The sequence below is a fragment of the Leptopilina boulardi genome, unplaced genomic scaffold (assembly GCF_019393585.1).
Source record: "Leptopilina boulardi isolate dan_hultmark-lab unplaced genomic scaffold, ZJU_Lbou_2.1 LbouV2_332, whole genome shotgun sequence".
NCBI lineage: Eukaryota > Metazoa > Arthropoda > Insecta > Hymenoptera > Figitidae > Leptopilina > Leptopilina boulardi.
The window spans coordinates 1,303,070-1,323,736 of NW_026137899.1; the positions used below are offsets into that span (position 1 = coordinate 1,303,070).

General features: G+C 29.0%; 2 protein-coding genes across 2 annotated transcripts; both read right to left on the reverse strand.

The window, feature by feature from the left end:
• Positions 1 to 6,484: 6,484 nt before the first annotated feature.
• LOC127285428 (origin recognition complex subunit 5-like) lies at positions 6,485 to 8,881 on the reverse strand. Its single transcript, XM_051311431.1, has 3 exons — positions 7,930 to 8,881; positions 7,018 to 7,133; positions 6,485 to 6,897 (listed from the first exon to the last, which is right to left on the reverse strand). Exons 1-3 carry the CDS (start codon positions 8,123 to 8,125, stop codon positions 6,574 to 6,576), a joined length of 636 nt encoding a protein of 211 aa, XP_051167388.1. The 5' UTR covers positions 8,126 to 8,881; the 3' UTR covers positions 6,485 to 6,573.
• Positions 8,882 to 17,475: 8,594 nt separating this feature from the next.
• On the reverse strand, positions 17,476 to 20,557 carry LOC127285426 (uncharacterized protein DDB_G0284459-like). The gene is made up of 6 exons (XM_051311428.1): positions 19,868 to 20,557; positions 19,553 to 19,770; positions 19,171 to 19,314; positions 18,817 to 18,939; positions 18,495 to 18,650; positions 17,476 to 18,301 (listed from the first exon to the last, which is right to left on the reverse strand). Coding segments are annotated over exons 1-6 (798 nt in total). The 5' UTR covers positions 19,869 to 20,557; the 3' UTR covers positions 17,476 to 18,145.
• Positions 20,558 to 20,667: the final 110 nt, after the last annotated feature.

The window sequence follows — 20,667 nt, forward strand, 5'->3', positions numbered from 1 at the left end:
GAAAAGTTCCGAACAGAACAGTTTCGCTTGGCCATGAGCCGTGTAGGCGATATACCCCCTTTGCCGGAGTTGTTGATAAAAGGTACCTTTGAGGGTAATTGGTCAGGGTAGCCAAAATTTTCAATCACAGACGCATGAGATAGAGTTTCCAGAAGTTGGATTACTCACGCCTGCTTAGGTATAGAACTTGAGTTGATGTATGGTGAGAAGAGAGTGTGAAGAGCTGAGGTTTGAGTGCTAGGGCTCCTCGACGCATGGTGAAGAGATCGAAATTTCTTAATGTAGACATAGAAGAAAGTAGATTTTCTGACTGTAGAAAAGGCTTTTTAGTAAATATTAAAGCGAAAAAAACTCTTTAATAAAAAAGATTTGTTTGAGAGATATAGTGGCAGAAACTTTTCTAACATGAGAAAAGCTCATGATTGTGATAGTAGACAAAGCTTTTCTAATTAGAGAAAAGCTCGTGATTGAGAAAGAAGAAAAAAACTTTTCTGACTGAAGAAAAACTTTTCATGGAGATAGAATCAAAAGCTCTCTAATGAAGAAGCTTTTAGTTGAAAGAGATAGCGACAGAAACTTTTCTAACACGAGAAAAGCTCACGGTTGAGATAGTAGACAAAGCTTTTCTAATTGCAGAGAAGCTCGTGGTTGTGATAGTAGACAAAGCTTTTCTAATTGGAGAAAAGCTCGTGGTTGAGATCGAAGAAAAATTTATCTGACTGAAGAAAAGCTTTTCGTGGAGATAGCATCAAAAGCTCTCTAATGAAGATGCTTTTGGTTGAGAGAGATAGCGGCATAAACTTTTCTAACATGAGAAAAGCTCGTGATTGAGAAAGAAGAAAAAAAAACTTTTCTGACTGAAGAAAAACTTTTCATGGAGATAGAATCAAAAGCTCTCTAATGAAGACGCTTTTAGTTGAAAGAGATAGCGACAGAAACTTTTCTAACACGAGAAAAGCTCACGGTTGAGATAGTAGACAAAGCTTTTCTAATTGCAGAGAAGCTCGTGGTTGTGATAGTAGACAAAGCTTTTCTAATTGGAGAAAAGCTCGTGGTTGAGATCTAAGAAAAATTTATCTGACTGAAGAAAAGCTTTTCGTGGAGATAGCATCAAAAGCTCTCTAATGAAGATGCTTTTGGTTGAGAGAGATAGCGGCAGAAACTTTTCTAACATGAGAAAAGCTCGTGATTGAGAAAGAAGAAAAAAAAACTTTTCTGACTGAAGAAAAACTTTTCATGGAGATAGAATCAAAAGCTCTCTAATGAAGAAGCTTTTAGTTGAAAGAGATAGAGACAGAAACTTTTCTAACACGAGAAAAGCTCACGGTTGAGATAGTAGACAAAGCTTTTCTAATTGCAGAGAAGCTCGTGGTTGTGATAGTAGACAAAGCTTTTCTAATTGGAGAAAAGCTAGTGGTTGAGATCGAAGAAAAACTTTTCTGACTAAAGAAAAGCTTTTCGTGGAGATAGAATCAAAAGCCTTCTAATGAAGATGCTTTTGGTTGAGACAGATAGCGGCAGAAACCTTTCTAACATGAGAAAAGCTCCTGATTGTGATAGTAGACACAGCTGTTCTAATTGGAGAAAAGCTCGAGGTTGAGATAGAAGAAAACTTTTCTGACTGAAGAAGAAGCTTTTTATGGCTATAGAATCAAAAGCTATCTAATAACAAGCTTTTGGTTTAGAGAAATAGAGGCAGAAAGTTTTCTGACTGGAGAGAAGCTCGTTATTGAGATAGATGACACGGATTTCCTGATTAGAAGAAAGCTCGTGATTTAGATAGAAAGAAAAACTTTTCTGACTTGCAAAGAAGCTTTTTGGTTGAAATAGAAGCGCAAGCTTTTTTTAAAAAAAAAGCTTTGGGCGAAAAGAGATTGAAGACAAAGCTTTTCTAATTAAAGGAAAGCTCGTAGTTGAGAGAAGAAAAAAAACTTTTCCGACAGCAGAAGAAGCTTTTTTTGAAGAGAAAGGGGTAAAAGCTTTTTCTTATTGAAAAAGAAGCTTTTCATGGAAAAAGTGTAGACAAAGGGGGAAAACGTTGAGCGCCACCGGGTTTTAGTGAACACTCCCGGAAGTGTATTCTTGAAAAGAGTGGGGTTAATGGGGTCAGTCAAAAGACGACTGTCCCCCCTTAAGAGAAAGGAATAAACCTGAAAGATAGTCTACGTCAATTTGTAAACTATTTGAGACATGGGTTAGGTTAGCTCAGCAAAGGTTGTGAGACATCTCATTGATGGGAGGTCCGTCTGAACATCCGTTCAGACCCGAAAGAAAGTCGTAGCCCCACGTTGGGCGCCAATATTGACACCGGTCACTGTAGAGGGAGTAACTGGGCAACAGCCAAATCTATTTTGCTTCATAACCAATAAGGAGTTTTTCAAAGGTACAGCGAAATAGTGGCAAAGTAACTTTAAATTCATTAAAGTTGGTTAAAAAGAAAGAGAAGAGCGATTGTTTGATTGTTTAATTTAAAAAAAAAAAGAAAAGAGAAAGTAGTTTGTACTCTAATATCGAGAGGAAACCAACTCGATTATGTGTATCTGTAGTGTAGCCGAGAGGAAAACCAGCTCGGTAATGTAGGTATGTAATGTATCCGAGAGGAAAACCAGCTCGGTACTATGTCGCACAATATACTACTATTGAGAGGAAAACCAACTCGATATAGTAGTGATGTGTGAGAGGAAAACCAACTCGACACTGTGTATGTGTAGTGTTCCAAGAGAAAAACCAGCTTGGTATTATGTGTAATATACTGATATTGAGAGGAAACCAGCTCAATATAGTATGTGTAGCTAGGTATCGACAGGAAACCAACTCGATACCGTGTGTGTGTAATGTATCCGAGAGGAAAACCAGCTCGGTACTATGTTGCACAATATACTACTATTGAGAGGAAAACCAACTCGATTTAGTAGTGATGTGTGAGAGGAAAACCAACTCGACACTGTGTATGTGTAGTGTAGCCGAGAGGAAAACCAGCTCGGTATTGTGTGTAATATACTGATATTGAGAGGAAACCAGCTCAATATAGTGTGTGTAGCTAGGTATCGAGAGGAAACCAACTCGATACCGTGTGTGTGTAATGTATCCGAGAGGAAAACCAGCTCGGTACTATGTTGCACAATATACTACTATCGAGAGGAAACCAACTCGATACCGTGTGTGAGTAGTAGTTCCGAGAGGAAAACCAGCTCGGTCGTAAGCCTATTCGAGAGGAAAACCAGCTCGATTTTGGATTGTTGAGAGGAAAGCCAGCTCAACAATGAGTGTAGAAAAGCTCTAGTATCGAGAGGAAAACCAACTCGATACGTAGAGTGTTTTGCGGCTGAAAGTGTAAAACGTTAGAGTCGGGGGGGGGTAGCGTTGATTGAAACGAGTCAATGTATAAGTGATCGTTTTTTTCAAAATTACAATGTGTCGAAAAAGTTTAAGTCCCACAAGGGCGAAAATTTCTAAGTATCAATATCGAAGAAATATTCTAAGTCGGAGATTCGGAAAAATTTCTAAGTTCGATGACTCCAAATTTTTCTAAGTCCAACAACTCAGAATTTTTCTAAGTATTGAGTAGTGTTAGCGGTAGGTCAGGCTAGGCAGGGGAGGAAAGCCAACCCCAATTGAGCTCTAAGGAGAACTGACGTTTTGGTCCAGTGCATGGACTTTTATCATCCTCGACTTTTCCAAAAAGGGCAAAGTGGGAGAATTTTAGAGAGAGGGCAAAATCAGCGTTCGCGTTTCTTAGGCCCGGCGCAATCCGAATGCGCGTACGGTTCACGCGTTTCGCTTGAGCCAAGGGTCAAGTCGCGCGTCTTTTCGCGAGACTTGCTCTATCTTCAAGATTCTCTCACATCCCTGCTTAACCATTCCTAATTAACCTAATTAATATATCTAATTAATTATTAATCTTACTTAATAAGTGTGATATACAGGGTGATCGGGAAGTTGTGGCCAAAAATTGGTCCACGTGACGAGGGCGATGTGCGGAGGGGGAATATTTTTCGGTTTGAAAAAATACCTCATAGTTTTCAAAAAACATTGAAATTGTAATTTCTGAAAACAACAATGGTTTGTGATTTTTTAAACGCCATGTTGGTTGAGTGACAAATTTCTCTAACAATGACAGTGAATGGAGGGGAAAAAGGAAAAAAAAGAGCGTCTTCCGCTTTAAATGTCATGACGAGATTGGTTATTTCAACTGAATGTAAACAAAAATCCACGTGTTTGTCAAAATTTCGGATTACAAAAGGGCAATGTTTATGTTTATAAAAATTGATTTTTAATTGAATGAAGTGAAAAGTTCAATGTCTAAAAATAAATAACTACTTGGATTCTATAAAAATTAAAGAAATCTTTTTCAGAATTATCTTAACGGTAAGTTGAAAAAATTTATATAATAATGATAGATTTTGAAGGTTAATTTGTTTTTTGAATTTCAAATACTTTATAAAAAAAGTTACTTTTATGCAAACTTCTTTTAATTAACTTAATTTTTAATTGTATGACTTATTTTATAATTATTTTTTTTACATTTGTAAAAAAATATAGAAAGTAATATCTTTTATGAATATTACATATTTTAATTCTTTGAGTCAATATAATATCAAAAACATTTTTTAAGTAAGTATTAAATTAATTTCCAGATTAATTCAAGTATTAATTGTAGGACCAAGATTGGGACGAATTTAAAGACCAATTTTATGACATGCTTCAGGATCGGTTTTAGGATGAAGATTAGGACGTGTTTTAGGATGAAGATCGGATGTGTTTATATTTGCAAAATTTATGATGTTTGGAGGTTGCAATTTATACTAATCAACAAAGCGGTTGATAAATTGTATCAGTACTGTTGCAGTACCACCCTCCCAGTACTGGAAAACCAGTACTGTGCCAATATTGAGCCAGTACTGACTAAAATAGATTTTCTTTTTGTTTAATGCTAGTTTACCAAAAGTTCTAGAGTGAACCTGATGAATCTTTTTGTTTAAATATTTTGTTTATAAAATTTTTTCACCTTGATTTTATTTTTTAAATTAAAATGTATTTTATTTTGCTTTTTTGTAGGTAAAATTATTTAAACAAAAAGTTTCCTGAGACCAATTCCAAAATATTTTGCAAGATTTTCTTATTGTTTTCAGATATGCAATAAACCCAAAAAAAATTGTAAATGATAATTTTTTTTTTATATTTATTTTTTGATTTTTTAAAATAATAATTTACAATACATATTATAATAAAGAATAAAAATTCTTAGTTTTTTCGATTTTATATAATAAAATATTAATTAGTTAGTTGACTAATTTAATTAATATTTAATTTGTGTTGGGTTACTAAAAATTTCTGACACTTTTTCCTAAGTATACAAAAAAAATATTACTTGGGGCAGAGATAAGTTTTACTATTGCAGTTAAACTTATCTCTGTTACAGTTAAAGCTTTCTTTTCGTATACAATAAATTACAAAACTGACAGTACTCAGTCAGTACTGAACCAGTAGTGGTTACCAGTACTGGTGCCAACTCTGGCAGCTAAAACTGGTAAAATGTTATCATCCCAAAAGTACGCCAAATCTGGCGCCAATACTGGGTGCCACTACTGCGCCATTAGTAAATTTTTAATTGGGATCTTAGCGTTTTCTGCGAAAAACTTGAATGTTTTCTTGAATTCTTGAAAATATGTGTTCCCCTGCTAGTTTACACAATTCTTGGTCTATAAAGATGAAAATTTACATATTTCTGTGTGTAGACAATAAAAATATATCAAAAATGATTGGAATTGATTTTAATTGCGATTTTTGAGATAAACTAAAATTTTTTTTTGTGAATTCGAAAAACTAAAAATTTTGGACAAGTTATCCTAAAACACGTGTGTTCCTTAGCGCTTATAATTTTTTACATAGAAACCTAAAAAATTTCATACTTATGTATTTTTACGTGTAGATATTATACAAGAGAAATAAAGAAAAAAAATTTTTCGAATAAAAAAATTATTAAAGCTCATCTTGATTAAGTTAAAGTATATATGTAATCCAATAGTGATAATATGTCTAGCATTCCGCTAAAAATCTTAGGACTTTCAGATTCAATTCATAAAATGAAAATTGACCAAAACGAGGGAGAACCGCTAATAATTACAGAAACTGAGAATTGAATAATGAGGACAAGGTTACGCAACTCAAGATGTGCATCTTTGTATGTCTTATGTATAGATTAATTATTTTATTTAAATATATTTTGATTTTTGAATTTTAGTAAAATTTCTTTTTTCATTTTCATTCTTATAAAATGGTAGGTTAATTTATCTACAAAATAATTGCATAATGTCACCAAGTTAGAAAAAATTGCAAATAAATCTTTATAGTCAACATTAAGTTTAAAGTCATTTAAAAAATATTTTAAACTTAAAAATTAAATTTTTTTATTTTTGATTTATTTTATATTTATACACTTGTCAACGAATTCACAATAAAAAATATTGTCTTTTTCGTTTACTAAGTTGAACAAAATTTTTAAATAATTTAAATATAAGACATTAATTATATTTTAAAATGCAAAATATTTTAAACTAAAAAGAAAAATTTTCATTTTCGAAGTAATTTCTTTTTTATACTGTTGTTAACGAATTCGTAATGAAAAGCATCGTCTTTATCGTCTACAAATTTTCCATTCTCACGAATGTCTTCATGACAATCGTCATAATCATCATTTTCATTAATATCGATTTTTTGGTCTTCACTTTCATCAGCTGTAGTATATTCATCATCTGAACTTGAAAGATCATCCTCATCCTTGTATTCTTCGTCGTCATAATTTTTTTTCGTCTTTTTGACACTGGGCTCACCTTGATTAGACCTTTCTTTTAGTTTTTTAATTTTTTCTTGCCTCTTCTCTTCTCTTTGTGCAAACTGTAAATATTTATTGATTTATTAATTTTAAACACGAAAATAAAATTGTAATATTTTATGAATTGAAAGGAACAATAGAAAAAGCGTTAAATTAAAGAATTAAGAAAATTTAATACTAACATAATCATCATCACTTTCCTCCTCGCCTTCTGAAGAAGATTTTTTGTCAATCAGATCCAGTGATGGAAACACTAATCTTTTCTTATTTTTTCGATTGATGGCATTTGCTCTTGAAGCTATAAATTAATTTTTTTTCCTTAAACTATGTGAATATTTCATTTAAATATTAATATTATATTATACCTATGTTAAACATTATTAAATTTTGAATGTGTAACAATGAAAAAAATTTCAAATTTTTAAGAATTATTTTCCAATCAAAAATTTACTATTGGCGCAATTCTGACTAGTTCAAAATGGTTAATACAATATTGTCGACAATTTTTAAAAAATTCATCAAATTCGCTTGAAAAATCGTTAATCGGAAATTTTTTTAGTTCACTAATTACAAATGTTGTCAAATTTTCAAAATTGAAAATGTCGGATCGTTGAATACGAATCTGATCTAAAATTTGCAAATTTTAATAATAATTCAAAAAAAGGAATCCAATATGGTGGAGGTAAAACTTGACAGATTGACGTTTCAGGGATTTCAAAACATGCTAAATACGAATTTAATGTCGAATTTCCACTATTAGAAAAAAAGAATTTCAAAAATAAATTGCATTCACCATTTTGAATTTTTAAATTTCCAATATCTGAGGTTAAATTCATATTCGACAACATTTTCTTAACAACATAAATTTTTATAAAACTTTATTTTAAAAAAAATTTATTGACAATAATAAAAGTTTTTATCTTAGGAATTTAATATTAAATGAGGAGAAATTCATTTTGAATTATTGTTAAAATAATTTAACTATAAACAAGATCTTAATTAAAAAATTTTTTAAATAATAATTAATAATTAAATTTTTAAAACAAATACATGAATACATTTTGGCAACCTTAATGAATATTATAAAAACTTACTATTTTTTGCAATGAATACAATTATTGCTTTACACATAGTTGTTGGATCCCCGAAGCATTGAACCATGTAAGATTTTTTTGAATCAAATTCATAGCCTTGTATATCTACGTTTGATAGAGGGACAATATATGTTGATTTATCATCATGTGATTCATTGCAGGATTTTAAATATCTGATGCAAGCCCAGTTATTCATTTTGCTTGAAACTGCAATAACTGTCAACTTTAACTTTTTCACTATTAGTTTAAAAACAAATGAAAATCATTTCTTATATACAAATTACAACTTGATCCATTTAGTCTCTTTATTAAAATTTCTAATTTTATTTAATAAACAAAATAATAGTAATATCCAAACTATCAATATAATTATACAGAATAATTAATAAAATGGTGATTTCTCTTCTAGCAGATTAACGATAAACATTGGAAATATATAATAATAAAATAGGATTTTGAATTTCGCGCGCAAAATTTTCCTCCCACCACGCAGAAAACGTACAAGAGTAAGAGAGACAGAAAATTCAAATTTAAATCTACTGACTTTCTGATGGGCTCTTACTGACTGCAATTAATGAGTTGACCTTTTTAAAAATAAAACTGAAAGTTTTCGAAAAATTAAAATTTCAACTTCTTTAGTTAATTCCTCTTATGTTTCATTGTCGAAATGGTAAAAAAAGATGTTTATCATTTTGAAACAAAAAGAATGACGTCGATTTTTTTACTGCGAATGAGAATAAAAACGATAAACGCAACTAAAAGTGGACATACTGCAACCAGCAATAATAAATTACAAGAATAGCAATAAGAAAATAAAATTTTAAATATTTTTTAATATTAATTATATTGATAACTGTCTTATTACATCAGAATTAAATTATTAATTTATTCTAAATTGATTTCAGAAATTAAAGATGAACTTAAAGTGAGATTTAAAAAAAAAATTAAATGAATAAATGGACGCAGAGTTTTTTAAGTCGAATTTTTCCCTTTTAGTCAAATTTTTTATTCTGAAGCATAAAAAAATTTTATTTTGAAAACAGAGCAGTAAGACACATCAATTATAAAAAAATCATTATTATAACGACAAAAAATTTTTATTTTTTTTTTAATTCAAAAACTGTATCATAACAATCTTTAATATATGGTGGTTTCTAAGAAAGCAGAAATAAACTATGCTAATTATATTAGTCAAAATTAACATAATTAATTAATTACAATAATTAAAAGAGAATAAAAAAAAGAGTGCCTGAAATCGAACTTGGCTTTTTTAAAAAAAATGCAAAAAAATGGATGAGAATAATAACTTTTGAAAAACGCAAATTTGAAATAAAGTTTACCATTAACTATATTAAATCATATAAAATAAAAAAACAATTTCTAAAGTCAACCAAAACTAAAAACCTCGAATCTTCAATGTTCTTCAACATGTCATTACCGACGAATCTTATAAAAGCGATTTCTTGTGAACATGTGGCAGAGTTGTTAAATAGCCTTTTACATGGTGTCCAGCGGTCAGGGAAAAGTCATGAATCTTTTTCAGCCAATGAAAAATCAAGAAAAATCAGTGAATTTGGGCATAAATCAAGAAACTTTTTTAAAATTAAATTTATAATATTAATACATAAAATGTTTTTTATTATCTTCAAAATACTTTAATATTCTAACACCTCTCTTTTAATATGTAATATTTTTTAAAAAGAGGGCAGAAGGAATATGAAAAAAAGTCGGGGACAAGTCAGTGAATTTTTTTTCAGTTTCGCTGGACACCCAAGTAAATTGTTCACCTCATTGTGGCAACCTAGGTTCAAAGTATCCACCACGGCGATCGATACACAATCTTGAACGAACGAGGAGATTTGCCTCACATCGTTGAAGCATTTCAGGTGTAACGGTATTTAATGCTTCCGTGATTCTCTGACGGAGTTGTTCAATATTTTCCAGAGGGTATTGATAAATGCGCGATTTTAGATGGCCCCACAAAAAGAAGTCAAGTGGGTTGAGATCCGGCGATCTCGCTGGCCACTCTCTTCTTGCGCCCATTGAAATAACTCTGTTACCAAACAAATTGCGCAATTCCATCAGATTGTCTTGGGTGCGATGGGCTGGGTGACCGTCTTGCATTAACCATATCCGACGTGGATTTACACCCTGCGCTCGGAGGAGACGTGGAAGATGATTGTGAAGAAAATGATTATAGTTTGGCCCATTCAAAGAACCATCTATTTGAAATGGACCAATTAAACGGCCATTAACAATTCCTGCCCACAAGTTAACGGAAAATCTGCCTTGAAAATTTCGAGGCATTACGAGAAATAGATTTCTATCGTTCCAGTAATGTTCGTTGCGAAAATTCCAAGTTGCTTCTCTAGCAAAACGACATTCGTCCGTAAACAAAATATTGTGTACAAAATTTTCGTCCCGTCTCTGTTTTCTTAACAGCCACCTACAAAATCGTCTTCGTCTTCTGCGATCCAAGCGGCCACCCTGCAAGCCTTGGACGCGTTGAAAACTGTAATTATGCAATCTGTAAATCGAAACATTAGAAATTGAATATTTATGTTTTTTGAAAAGAATTATATGTACATCTAATAAATAATAATTAATTAAAAATTTATATTTTTTTTATTTTAAACAAAAATACAAAGAGTGATTTTTATCTCAGAATTACTTATATTTTAATTTAAAAAATTTTTAGAAAATTTTTTTTTTAATTTGTTTAAACAAATGCAAAAATTTTTTTTTAATAATTGAGACTAGTTGCATTGTGTTTTTAGGACCATTAACTATAAGAAACCATCATAAAAAAATTGATTTTTTGGTCGATAACACCGTTTTCTCAGACCCGGACACATATAGTACTTTAGCTTGCAACAACCTTGCAATAGTTTTATATGATATCTAACAGCGGCAGATCCATAATTTTCACTAGGAAAAATGGTCATGATGCAAGGTATCAAGACCCTATTAACCCCTACCCTCCCCCGCATACGTTGCTGGGATCTACAGCTACATAATAGCATTTTGTACCACACTTCCACAAGGTTGATAATATAAAAAAATGGAATAAAAATCAAAGCATTGCAAGTGTGACTTGCAACTGCCACCAAATTTTATCTCTGATGGTTAACACCTGACAAATGTTTAGATAGATCTATTTTTAAAGTTTGCACTTTTCGAAAAAGAATTTTTAATAATTTTTAATTAGGGTCGTTATTATTTAATAAGAAATAACTCACAAAAATCAATCGTAGCAAAAACAATAATAGCACACAAAGTAAATTAAAATTTAATTTTGTAATTTTCTATAAAAACAGAAAAAAATTGTCCTTTGATTACAAAATAAATTTTTTAAAAATTGTAACGAACGATAAAAAGAAAAATGAATTTTTTTTAAACTAACAAATTTTAATGTTTGATTTTTTTTTATTTATTTGGGAAATATTTTTAAATTAAAATTTTTTTTTATATAAAAATGTTTAATTTACCCTGCTTCTTTCACGGTCGCTTGGACAGTAGTGTAACTCAAATTGAGGTTACTGGCGACTTGTCTCAAACCTATTCGGGGATTATTTCTAATGTGTCGTATAATTCGTTCCTCGACTCTTGGGTTCCGAACACGTCTTGGTGCACCTGCTCTGTCGTTTGGAGGCACGACGTGTCCACCTTGATTATCTCTAATCATTAATCTCGTAAAAACTCGATGATCTGGATGCCGTCTGTTGGGAAATCTTTGTCGATACAAATTTGCAGCAGCATTTGAAGATCGTCCCCCAGCTGCTTCAAAGCATCGAATCATGTCATTATACTCTCTTTCGGTGTATACTGGCATTTTTGAGAAAAATGAGTATAATTTAAAAAAACAGTAAATATTTAAATGACTCGACAATTCTCGATATTTAATAAATAAATTACAATACAGTTGACTTGTCAATAAATTTCCACACTAGTCTGAATACAGTACATGATTATCGACTGTTATTTATTATCAAGTTTAATAGACAAATTTACAACTCAATAAAAATGCCTGTACGTGAACATGCTTTGTTTAGTGTTCGTTTACAGTATTAAAAATTAATGTATTAAATTATTTCTTATATTTTATTTGTTGACAATTTTATTATAGAAAATTTTTTGACTAATGGTATAAATTAGATTTAAAATATTATAATAACACGTTGTTAAAAATTTAAATTGTACAAATGTATTAAAAATCTAAGTTCAATCGCGTTTATAATTTTAATTTTTAAAAAATGTAAAAAGTCAGACAAGAGTAGAGCGTGCCAAGAGTACACAACGTTGAGAATCATATCAGAAGTTACAAAAATAGAAAAAGAAATTAATTCATAATTTGTTACACAACAATGACCATATAAAAAAATCGCGTTTTCACAAATTTTTATTGATACATAAAAATATTTTTGTTTTAATTTAATGAAAATTTAAATATATTGCCTACGGTTGTGTCGTTATTTATTACCGTAAAAATTATTGACTTGGTAATGGAAACGTTTTGAAAATGAAGATTAATTTTTTAATAACGATAGTATTTCTAGTGTCATCAGAGTTTGCTAAAAATATGCGTAAGTTTAAAAAGTACAGAATTTAAAAAAGTGGGGTAAATACCCAAAAATGTTTATTTTTTATATCACAGTGATTTCTGATGTATTTTTATCTCTCAACATGATCCCAGGTGCACCTCTATATCGTACAGTTGAAAAAAGAGACACCTCTTTGAAAATTTTATTTTTTAAAAATTTTATATAAACTAATTTTTTTAAGGTTCGTTATAATTTTTTTATCTTCAGATGAAAATACACTATAAGAACCAAGTTTTATAATTTTTTACCATAAAGTCTGAGTTTGAAGAGAGATAAAGAAACAATTTTGTTCTTTAAATCGTATATTTTTTTAAATTTCTCGACAGATAATTCCTATGATATTTTCCAAATTATTCTTTAGAATCAGGGTGGAAAAATACATGTTTATGCCAAATTTGAAAATTGGTCGAATTGGTTATAATAGTCAACTTGAGATTTTTTCTTAATATTTTAGAAGAGATTCACGCAAAATTCCGTGTTGTATAAAAAACAATTTTACTTTTAATTATTTTATTTAATTACCCGTGTGGAAAAGTGATGTGGGCCCCCAGCGGGGGCCCTTATGGATCGCCCTCATGCCATGAGGGCCGCATATGGATGATCCATAGGGGCCCCTCATGGAAACGACATGCTCATCGATGAGGGCGCCCGCATGGGCGATCCATGAGGGTGCCCCTACGGGCGCCCTTATGGGCCCTCACGTTTGCCCTCATCTTGCCCTCAAGTTTGCCATAATGTTTTTTAATCAATAATATTAATAATAAAAGTTAATTAATAATAAATAAGCTTAAGTTATGAATAAATAACATATTTATTTAATAATTATTCAATTTTAAATTAAATTCTTACTCAAATTCAATTTATTAATTAACGTTCTAATTAATTAACTGTCGGATATAATTAAAAGTAATAATAAATTAATTAATTAAAAAATTAAAAAATATTTAATTTATGCATACTATTAACGGATATTTTCATTTTTCAATTAATTCATACATAGAATTAATGATTAAACGCAAACCTGAGAAATAAATAAATCTAACGCATGGGGGGAATCGAACCTACGACCTACGGACTATGAGTCTAACGCTTTACCAACTACGCTACGTACGCTACTTCAAAACGAATGCTAACTTCTTGATGCTATTTAAACTTCAAAAATACCTAACAAAGAAAAGTGCTTAACATCATTTAGTTAAAGTTAAGATATTAAATTATATTTTCCAATCAAATGCAATTTATAAAATATAATTAATTATATGCTTTATGATTATTATCATGAATCATCTCAGGCGAATTTTCAAAAAAGTGTAAATATATTTTTATTAAAAACGCGTTTTTCGTTGTTTTAAATCATTGGAAACATTCATTTTTTGTTGATAAAAAAATATTTGATTTTTGGACTTAGAAAATTTTGCTAATCGATCATGAGGGCGATCCATGCGGGCCCCTACGGTGGCCCTCATCTATTTTGCCATAAGTGTGAGTGTTATTTTCAAAAAAGTGTAAATATATTTTTATTAAAAACGCGTTTTTCGTGGTTCTGAATCATTATAAACATTAATTTTTTGGTGATAAAAAAATATTTGATTTTTGGACTTAGAAAATTTTGCTAATCGATCATGAGGGCGATCCATGCGGGGCCCCTACGGTGCCCCTCATGGATTCGCCATAAGTGTGAGTGTTATTTTCAAAAAAAGTGAAAATATATTTTAATTAAAAACGCGTTTTTCATTGTTGTGAATCATTATAAACATTAATTTTTTGGTGATAAAAAAATATTTGATTTTTGGACTTAGAAAATTTTGCTAATCGATCATGAGGGCGATCCATGCGGGGCCCCTACGGTGCCCCTCATGGATTCGCCATATGGATCAGCCCTCATGGGCCCCCGCCGGGGGCCCCGAACTCTTGAGGGCAAGATCGTGGCTTTTTCCACACGGGTATCATTAAACTTAATAAAAAGAGGTCAGACAAGAAACTAAAATTATTTTACTTTTGTCTCAAATTATGGCAAAATTTAGTAATGCATCTTTTAAATTCGAATGTTGACAATTTCCTAGAACATCTTTGAAATACAAATTCTGCAATAAAAATTTATTATATTAATATAAATAAATTTTTAAAAAAATTTAGAATATATCACTTTGCATCTTCACTGAATGGTGGGTCAATAAAGAAATTAAGGTATTCATTTAATATGTTATGCTTATTATATATAACTGTTTTGGTCAATATAAGCCAAGATCAATATCAATTATTGTGACCCCACTGGGGTCGATGAAGTACGCGCACCTATGGATGACCCCCTCTGGAGAAAATTATAGTTCCTCCACTAGTAAGAAAATTGAGAATTGTAATTATTCTTGTCAAAAAATAAGGGAGAAAGTTACAAAGCGATATAACTCTGTTAATAGACAAGATACATTAAAAAATTTATAAATTTGAAAATATAAATTACTTTCAACGGACTCCAAAATAATTTGTGGAATTGCTTCATGCTCGCCTTTTCCTGTTAGTGACATACATTTCAACCTGTCCTGTCCTAGTATGTACGTCAGTAGTGTCGTAGTCATTTTCTTGGGTCTGCCAGTATATCGATTTAAATTTACGTCTTCCTGTCTTGTGATGTAAATGTCGTTTCCTATGTTAACCTTGTCATCAGCCTGGACTTTGGTTTCGCGATCAGGTGTTGGTGAATTTCCCAAGGAACAGTCATTGATATTTTCCGCCAAAGAATCTACTCCTGCTTCCTGACTATGACTGCCTACATAATTAATATAAGTGATCAGAAATAAATATTTACAGTTTTTGTGAAGAAGAAGGGGTTTAATTTAAAAAGTCAAAAATGGGGATTTAGTATATGTAAAAAAGTCAAAAATGTATACATAAAATAAAATAAATAAATATTAAAAACAAAATTAATAAAAAGAAGATAAGAAACTATAATTATAAAATTATTTAACACATTTTTAAAAATTTATCTTTTTCATTTATTGTTTTATGATAGATATGGGTAAGAGTTGTAGATTTATTTGATAGGATGATAAAATTATATTCGGTTGTGCATTCTGAATACTAATCAACAATGTGTCAATGGCGTGTTAAACACTCATGTGTAAAAAGATTAAGATTTACTAGTTTGTCTGGTTCCACAATTTTCTTCTCCTAAAACGACTCCTTCTGAACTAACTGATAACCCGTTCAACCAATCTTCAGATTCTAATATAAAGAAACAATTTTAGTTTTCAAATCTATATTAATGATAAATTAAAATTAAATTCTATTTTAAATCATGCAAACTGAACAAAATAAAAATTCTCAATGACTCCCAACATGTTTTTAATTGTATTTTAAGACAAATAAAAAGAAGAATATTTTTTAATTTTACGAAAAAAATTCTTTTGTTGAGTTGAAATAAATAAAGAAAATAAAAATAAATAACGACTTTTAACGTTTTCAGAAATAAAGTTTTTTTCAACATTAGTAATATTTTATTGAAGATCAAACTTGATTGAAAATTTTGCTTTTTTCCATCTATCAAACACAAAAAATATTTAAATAAAATAAAATATGATGCATTTGAGAAAATCGATTTTTTCATTTTTCAAAAAATGACGGATATTTTGTTAATTTAAAATTTTTTTTAAAAGTTGAAATTTTCAAAAAAATAGTATAGAAAACACTATTAAAACAAAAAAGAATTTATATGAATGTCATATTGCGCTACATTAGAAAAATTAATGAGTGCCGTTATTTTCATAAAAAAATTCTATCGTCTTTCGAGAAGTTTTAGCGGAAATTAAACCTATTTAAAATTCTTTTTTATCTAGAACCCACAAAATCATTATAAATAAAATAAAGTGATTTTTGGAAAAATTAATTTTTTTGATTATCGGAAAATGAACGCCATTTTGTTATTTTTTAAAACTTTTTCGACTTTCAAATTTCTAGAGCAAAGGCTACAAAAACACTACCGTGAACAAAAAACGAAAATTTAAATATAAATTCGTATGTAAATAATTGTGTATAATAAATTTTTTGAGCAAGAGAAAAATACATAAATATATTTTACCATGTTGGGCAATCACTTTCCCATCGTAAACCTTTCTTTCCCATTTAACGTCAACTTTGTTTTCACTTTTGAATTTTTTTATTTGATTTTCTCCCACTACACTTATAGTTTTATTACACGAAAATAAAATTAAATAGTACATTTTTAAATTTATTTAATTGTAACCAGTTTTAACTGTCAACTTATTAGGTATTCAACGTGAAGCTGCAATTTCTAGTTTGTTCTGTTTTCGACTGATTTTATTTCAATTTATGCGAGTTGAAAAGTTTAAAAAAATCTAATTTATGTTCAACATTGTTTATTACTATTCAGGACAAATAAAGAGTCAAGTATTTTTTGTACTAAGAAAAAAATTTTTGTTTCAGTTACAACCGTTTGAAAGTTTAAGGAAAAAAGTAGTTTTTGAACATAAGGTTAAAGTTTTTTCAAATGTATCTAGTATTTTAACGAATCAAAATCTGTAAATTCTGGTTTTTGATTTTAACACTGTTATTGATGTTATTTCTTTACAAATTTAAAAATTAACGAAATGACAGCATTTTTTGAAAATTCAAAAAACCTGATTTTCTAAGGAACACCATTTTTTATTTTCTTGAAAATTTGTTATTGTTGCAAAGTGAAACACGAACTTTTTCCAATAGGTGTGATAAAAAATAATAAATGTGCGACATAAAAAATTTAGAAAAAATTTGTTTTTTCTGAAGTAGTTTTTTCCCTTCAAAAAATTTTAATTGTTCTCAAAAAGTTTTAAAGTTAACTACTTGAATCTGAATAGGCTATTATGATTCTAAAGTCATTTATATATATATTTATTGTTACTACTTGGAAAACACCAAGTACATTTTCTATTTTTTGGGGCGATATTTTGAATTTTTTAATTCTGACATCGAATTTCTAATTAGCGAATCCAAAACCCCTGAGTAACAAGATTTAAGCAAACCGAATTAATTTTGTACAAACTCTTCCGCCATATTGGATCTGCCCTTTTTGAATTTTATATTTTTGGAATTTTGACGTAGGATTTGTGATTAACGGCTCCGAAAACCCCTAGAATAAAACTCTATGTGGAATTTCGACGTTGTCAAAAATGTATGCTTTTGGAAGTGACTTCTTGAGTGAAAACTCATGCACAGGAAGGTTAATATGTTAAATCAGTTTAATCTCAATATTTGAAAAAATAGATTTAAAAACATTTGATAAATTCATCGTCAAATATTGTTTTTAAAATTTCAAAGAACTTAACAAATTAATAATGTAAAGAAAGAATAGAGAAAGGAAAATAAATCTTGGCTAAAAATATTTAAGCATGGAAAATTTTATTATGAAAAATACCTAAAATTTTGATCGACATTAAGAGTAAAAATGAAAACTAAAAAACTAAGAAAAGATGAAAAGTAATATTAATAAAAAGGTTATATAATTATAAACTTTTTTTTATTTGTCAATAAGTTTTATTAACATACAGAAATTTAAATTTACTGAATTGAGAAGAAAAATAAAATAAGAGAATAAAAAAAAATTAAAAATGAGATTGGAATATTTAAGAAGTTTCACTGATTGTTTGGTTTAAAACTTCAAGGGTTTTAATTGCGATTGAAAGTTGTTTATTTAAAGTTGTCGAAATTTCTTTTAACACCTGCAAAGTCTCGTGTTGCATCGTCCTCAATTCGTCAATTTCGTGATCTCGATTTTTATTCTATAAAAATAGGAATATTTCATACAATAATTGTTATAGTATAATTGTTCAAAAAGTCGGTTAAGCTAGGGTCGATTCGAGAAATGAAAAGCAATATTAAAAAAAGAATTGAACATTTACATATGAAATATGATAAAAAATAATATTAAAAAATATATTTTATGTTATATTATACAAATATGTATATGCATACTGAGGATGATGCTGACTTTGATGCCAATGATGACGATGACGATGACGATGACGATGACGATGACGATGACGTTGATGCCAATAATTTTTGAATTAGAACATTTCCTCCAATTTTTTTGGTTCTTTTAGCAGTTGATGTTGAATCACTGAAAGTGCTCTGTAAAAAAGTAATTAATTTAGAAAGGCGATTAAAATTTGTTTTTTAAATTTAATTTTATGATAGAATAAATTTAAATAAAATATCAAAAATTTGATAATAAAAAAATCATATTAAAAATCTGTCAGAATAATTTAAATTTTGAATTAATATTTAATTAAATAACCTTTGCTCGTTTTAATTGTGGCATATACATTTCAAATTCATCATCAGTCTCATTTTCTGATGGTACAGAAATAGGTGGATTATTAGGAAACTGCAATGGTTTCCATTCATCTTTTATGAGAAACTGAAGGAAAAAGAAAGAAAAATAAACAATTTTAAGAATTAGGATGATTTTCTTAAATTCCGAGAAGATAAATAATTTAACAAAAATCTTAATTAAAATTGAAATTTATAAAAATTTAGAAAGCATTAGCAGCATTGAAGTAAATTAATTATAATTTAATAAATAAATATACTTAATATTTGTTTAAAAAAGGAATTTTAAATTTAACTACTATCTTAATTGTTAACTTACACTTGGTAAATTATTCCCGACATCTTTTTTTTCTTTTTTCGACTCTGACATCACTGAAAGTATAGACAATCTGTCTTCTAAATCATTCAGCGAAGTTTGTTTCGCGTTTTTCTCTTTGATTTTTGCAACCCATGAATGTAAAGCCTAATTTGTAAGAAATGAAATAAAATGAAGTGAAAAAAATGAAAATGAAAAAAAAATGAAATAAAAAAATTGAAAAAAAAAAAAAAAAAATTTAAAAAAATGAAATAAAAAAAAATGAAATTTGTAATTTGTAAGAATGAAATTTGTAAAATTAAAAAAATTTATTTTATTTTATATTAATAAATATTAAATTAATATTAATATTAATATTAAATTTATATATTAAATAACATTTTACCTTTTGCCATTTGCTTTCCTCTCGCGCACCCAATGGATTCAAGTTATTTAATAATTGAGTCAATTGAGCCCATTGGAGATGAAATTGCTCTTCCTCAAAATCAGAATAAAAATTTTTTTCTAACAAAATTGGAAATTTTTCGAGCCATTGCACCATATTTTGTTGTTGTCGAAATGTTATTTTGGGTAAGCGTTTTTTTGAGTCCTGTTGATCAGTCACTATAAAAGAGAAACACGTTTGTTAAACATTTTTATAATAATAATAGCAATAACAATTTTTTTCGATTTTTAAAAAGAATTTTAAGATTTTACTTACTTTTTTCGCTAAAAAACTTTGCGTGTGATGATATACTAAACAGCAGCTGACATTACAATAAACAAAAGAAGATCATTTCGTTTTTTGATCAACAGGATTCATGAAAACGCGCCTAACCCAAAATAACATTCCGATAACAATAAAATGTTAAAAAAATCCAAACTTACAAATTTGAAAAAATTTAGTATTGATTGAAATTGTACAAGAAATAAAATTTTAACACAAGTAAATTTCGTTTTGGAAGTAAGAATAGTTTGCAAAAAATTTTCGTGACAATAAACATTTTGTTTATAAAAAATTTTATTTTTTGATTTTTTCAAATTTTTTCATCCCTTAATACAGTAATATACTTAAGGAAACTTTTTTTTTAAAACTTTGATAGAAACTATGCTGTCCCCATTTACCCCAAATTTTATGAAATTTTCTAAATTTTGGGGTAAATAGGGACAGTCAGTTTCATGCGTTTAAAGCTTATCTAAATTTTTTTCTGCTGCATAAAATTAATCCAGGGAACGTAAGTAACTACTTAAAAAAATATAAACCCACAAATATTAGCTTTTAAAGGAAGAAACTTACGTAATTTGTGAAAAATAGCGATTTCGTCCTCGTTTACCCCAACTGATCCTACTTAAAAAATACATTATATTAGATCCATTCTTAAAATTTTTGCAAATAATTGGAACAATTTTCCAAGTAAAAAATAAATCAATTTTTTTTAATTCCCAAACTATAAAAAAATATCTGTTTTAAAACAATTTTTTTAATAAAAATTTAAAAATGTTTTAAAAATTCGAAAAAAT

What these genes read in the sequence shown, in the direction of transcription:
- LOC127285428 (XM_051311431.1), bottom strand. Translation starts at nt 8,125, where the DNA reads ATGAATAACTGGGCTTGCATCAGATATTTAAAATCCTGCAATGAATCA. An exon ending in TGTATTCATTGCAAAAAATA is followed by an intron (nt 7,134 to 7,929) that starts GTAAGTTTTTAT and finishes ATTAATTTATAG; the next exon opens with CTTCAAGAGCAAATGCCATC. An exon ending in AGGAAAGTGATGATGATTAT is followed by an intron (nt 6,898 to 7,017) that starts GTTAGTATTAAA and finishes AAATATTTACAG; the next exon opens with TTTGCACAAAGAGAAGAGAA.
- LOC127285426 (XM_051311428.1), bottom strand. An exon ending in AGGAAAGCAAATGGCAAAAG is followed by an intron (nt 19,315 to 19,552) that starts GTAAAATGTTAT and finishes CTTACAAATTAG; the next exon opens with GCTTTACATTCATGGGTTGC. An exon ending in CACAATTAAAACGAGCAAAG is followed by an intron (nt 18,651 to 18,816) that starts GTTATTTAATTA and finishes ACTTTTTTACAG; the next exon opens with AGCACTTTCAGTGATTCAAC.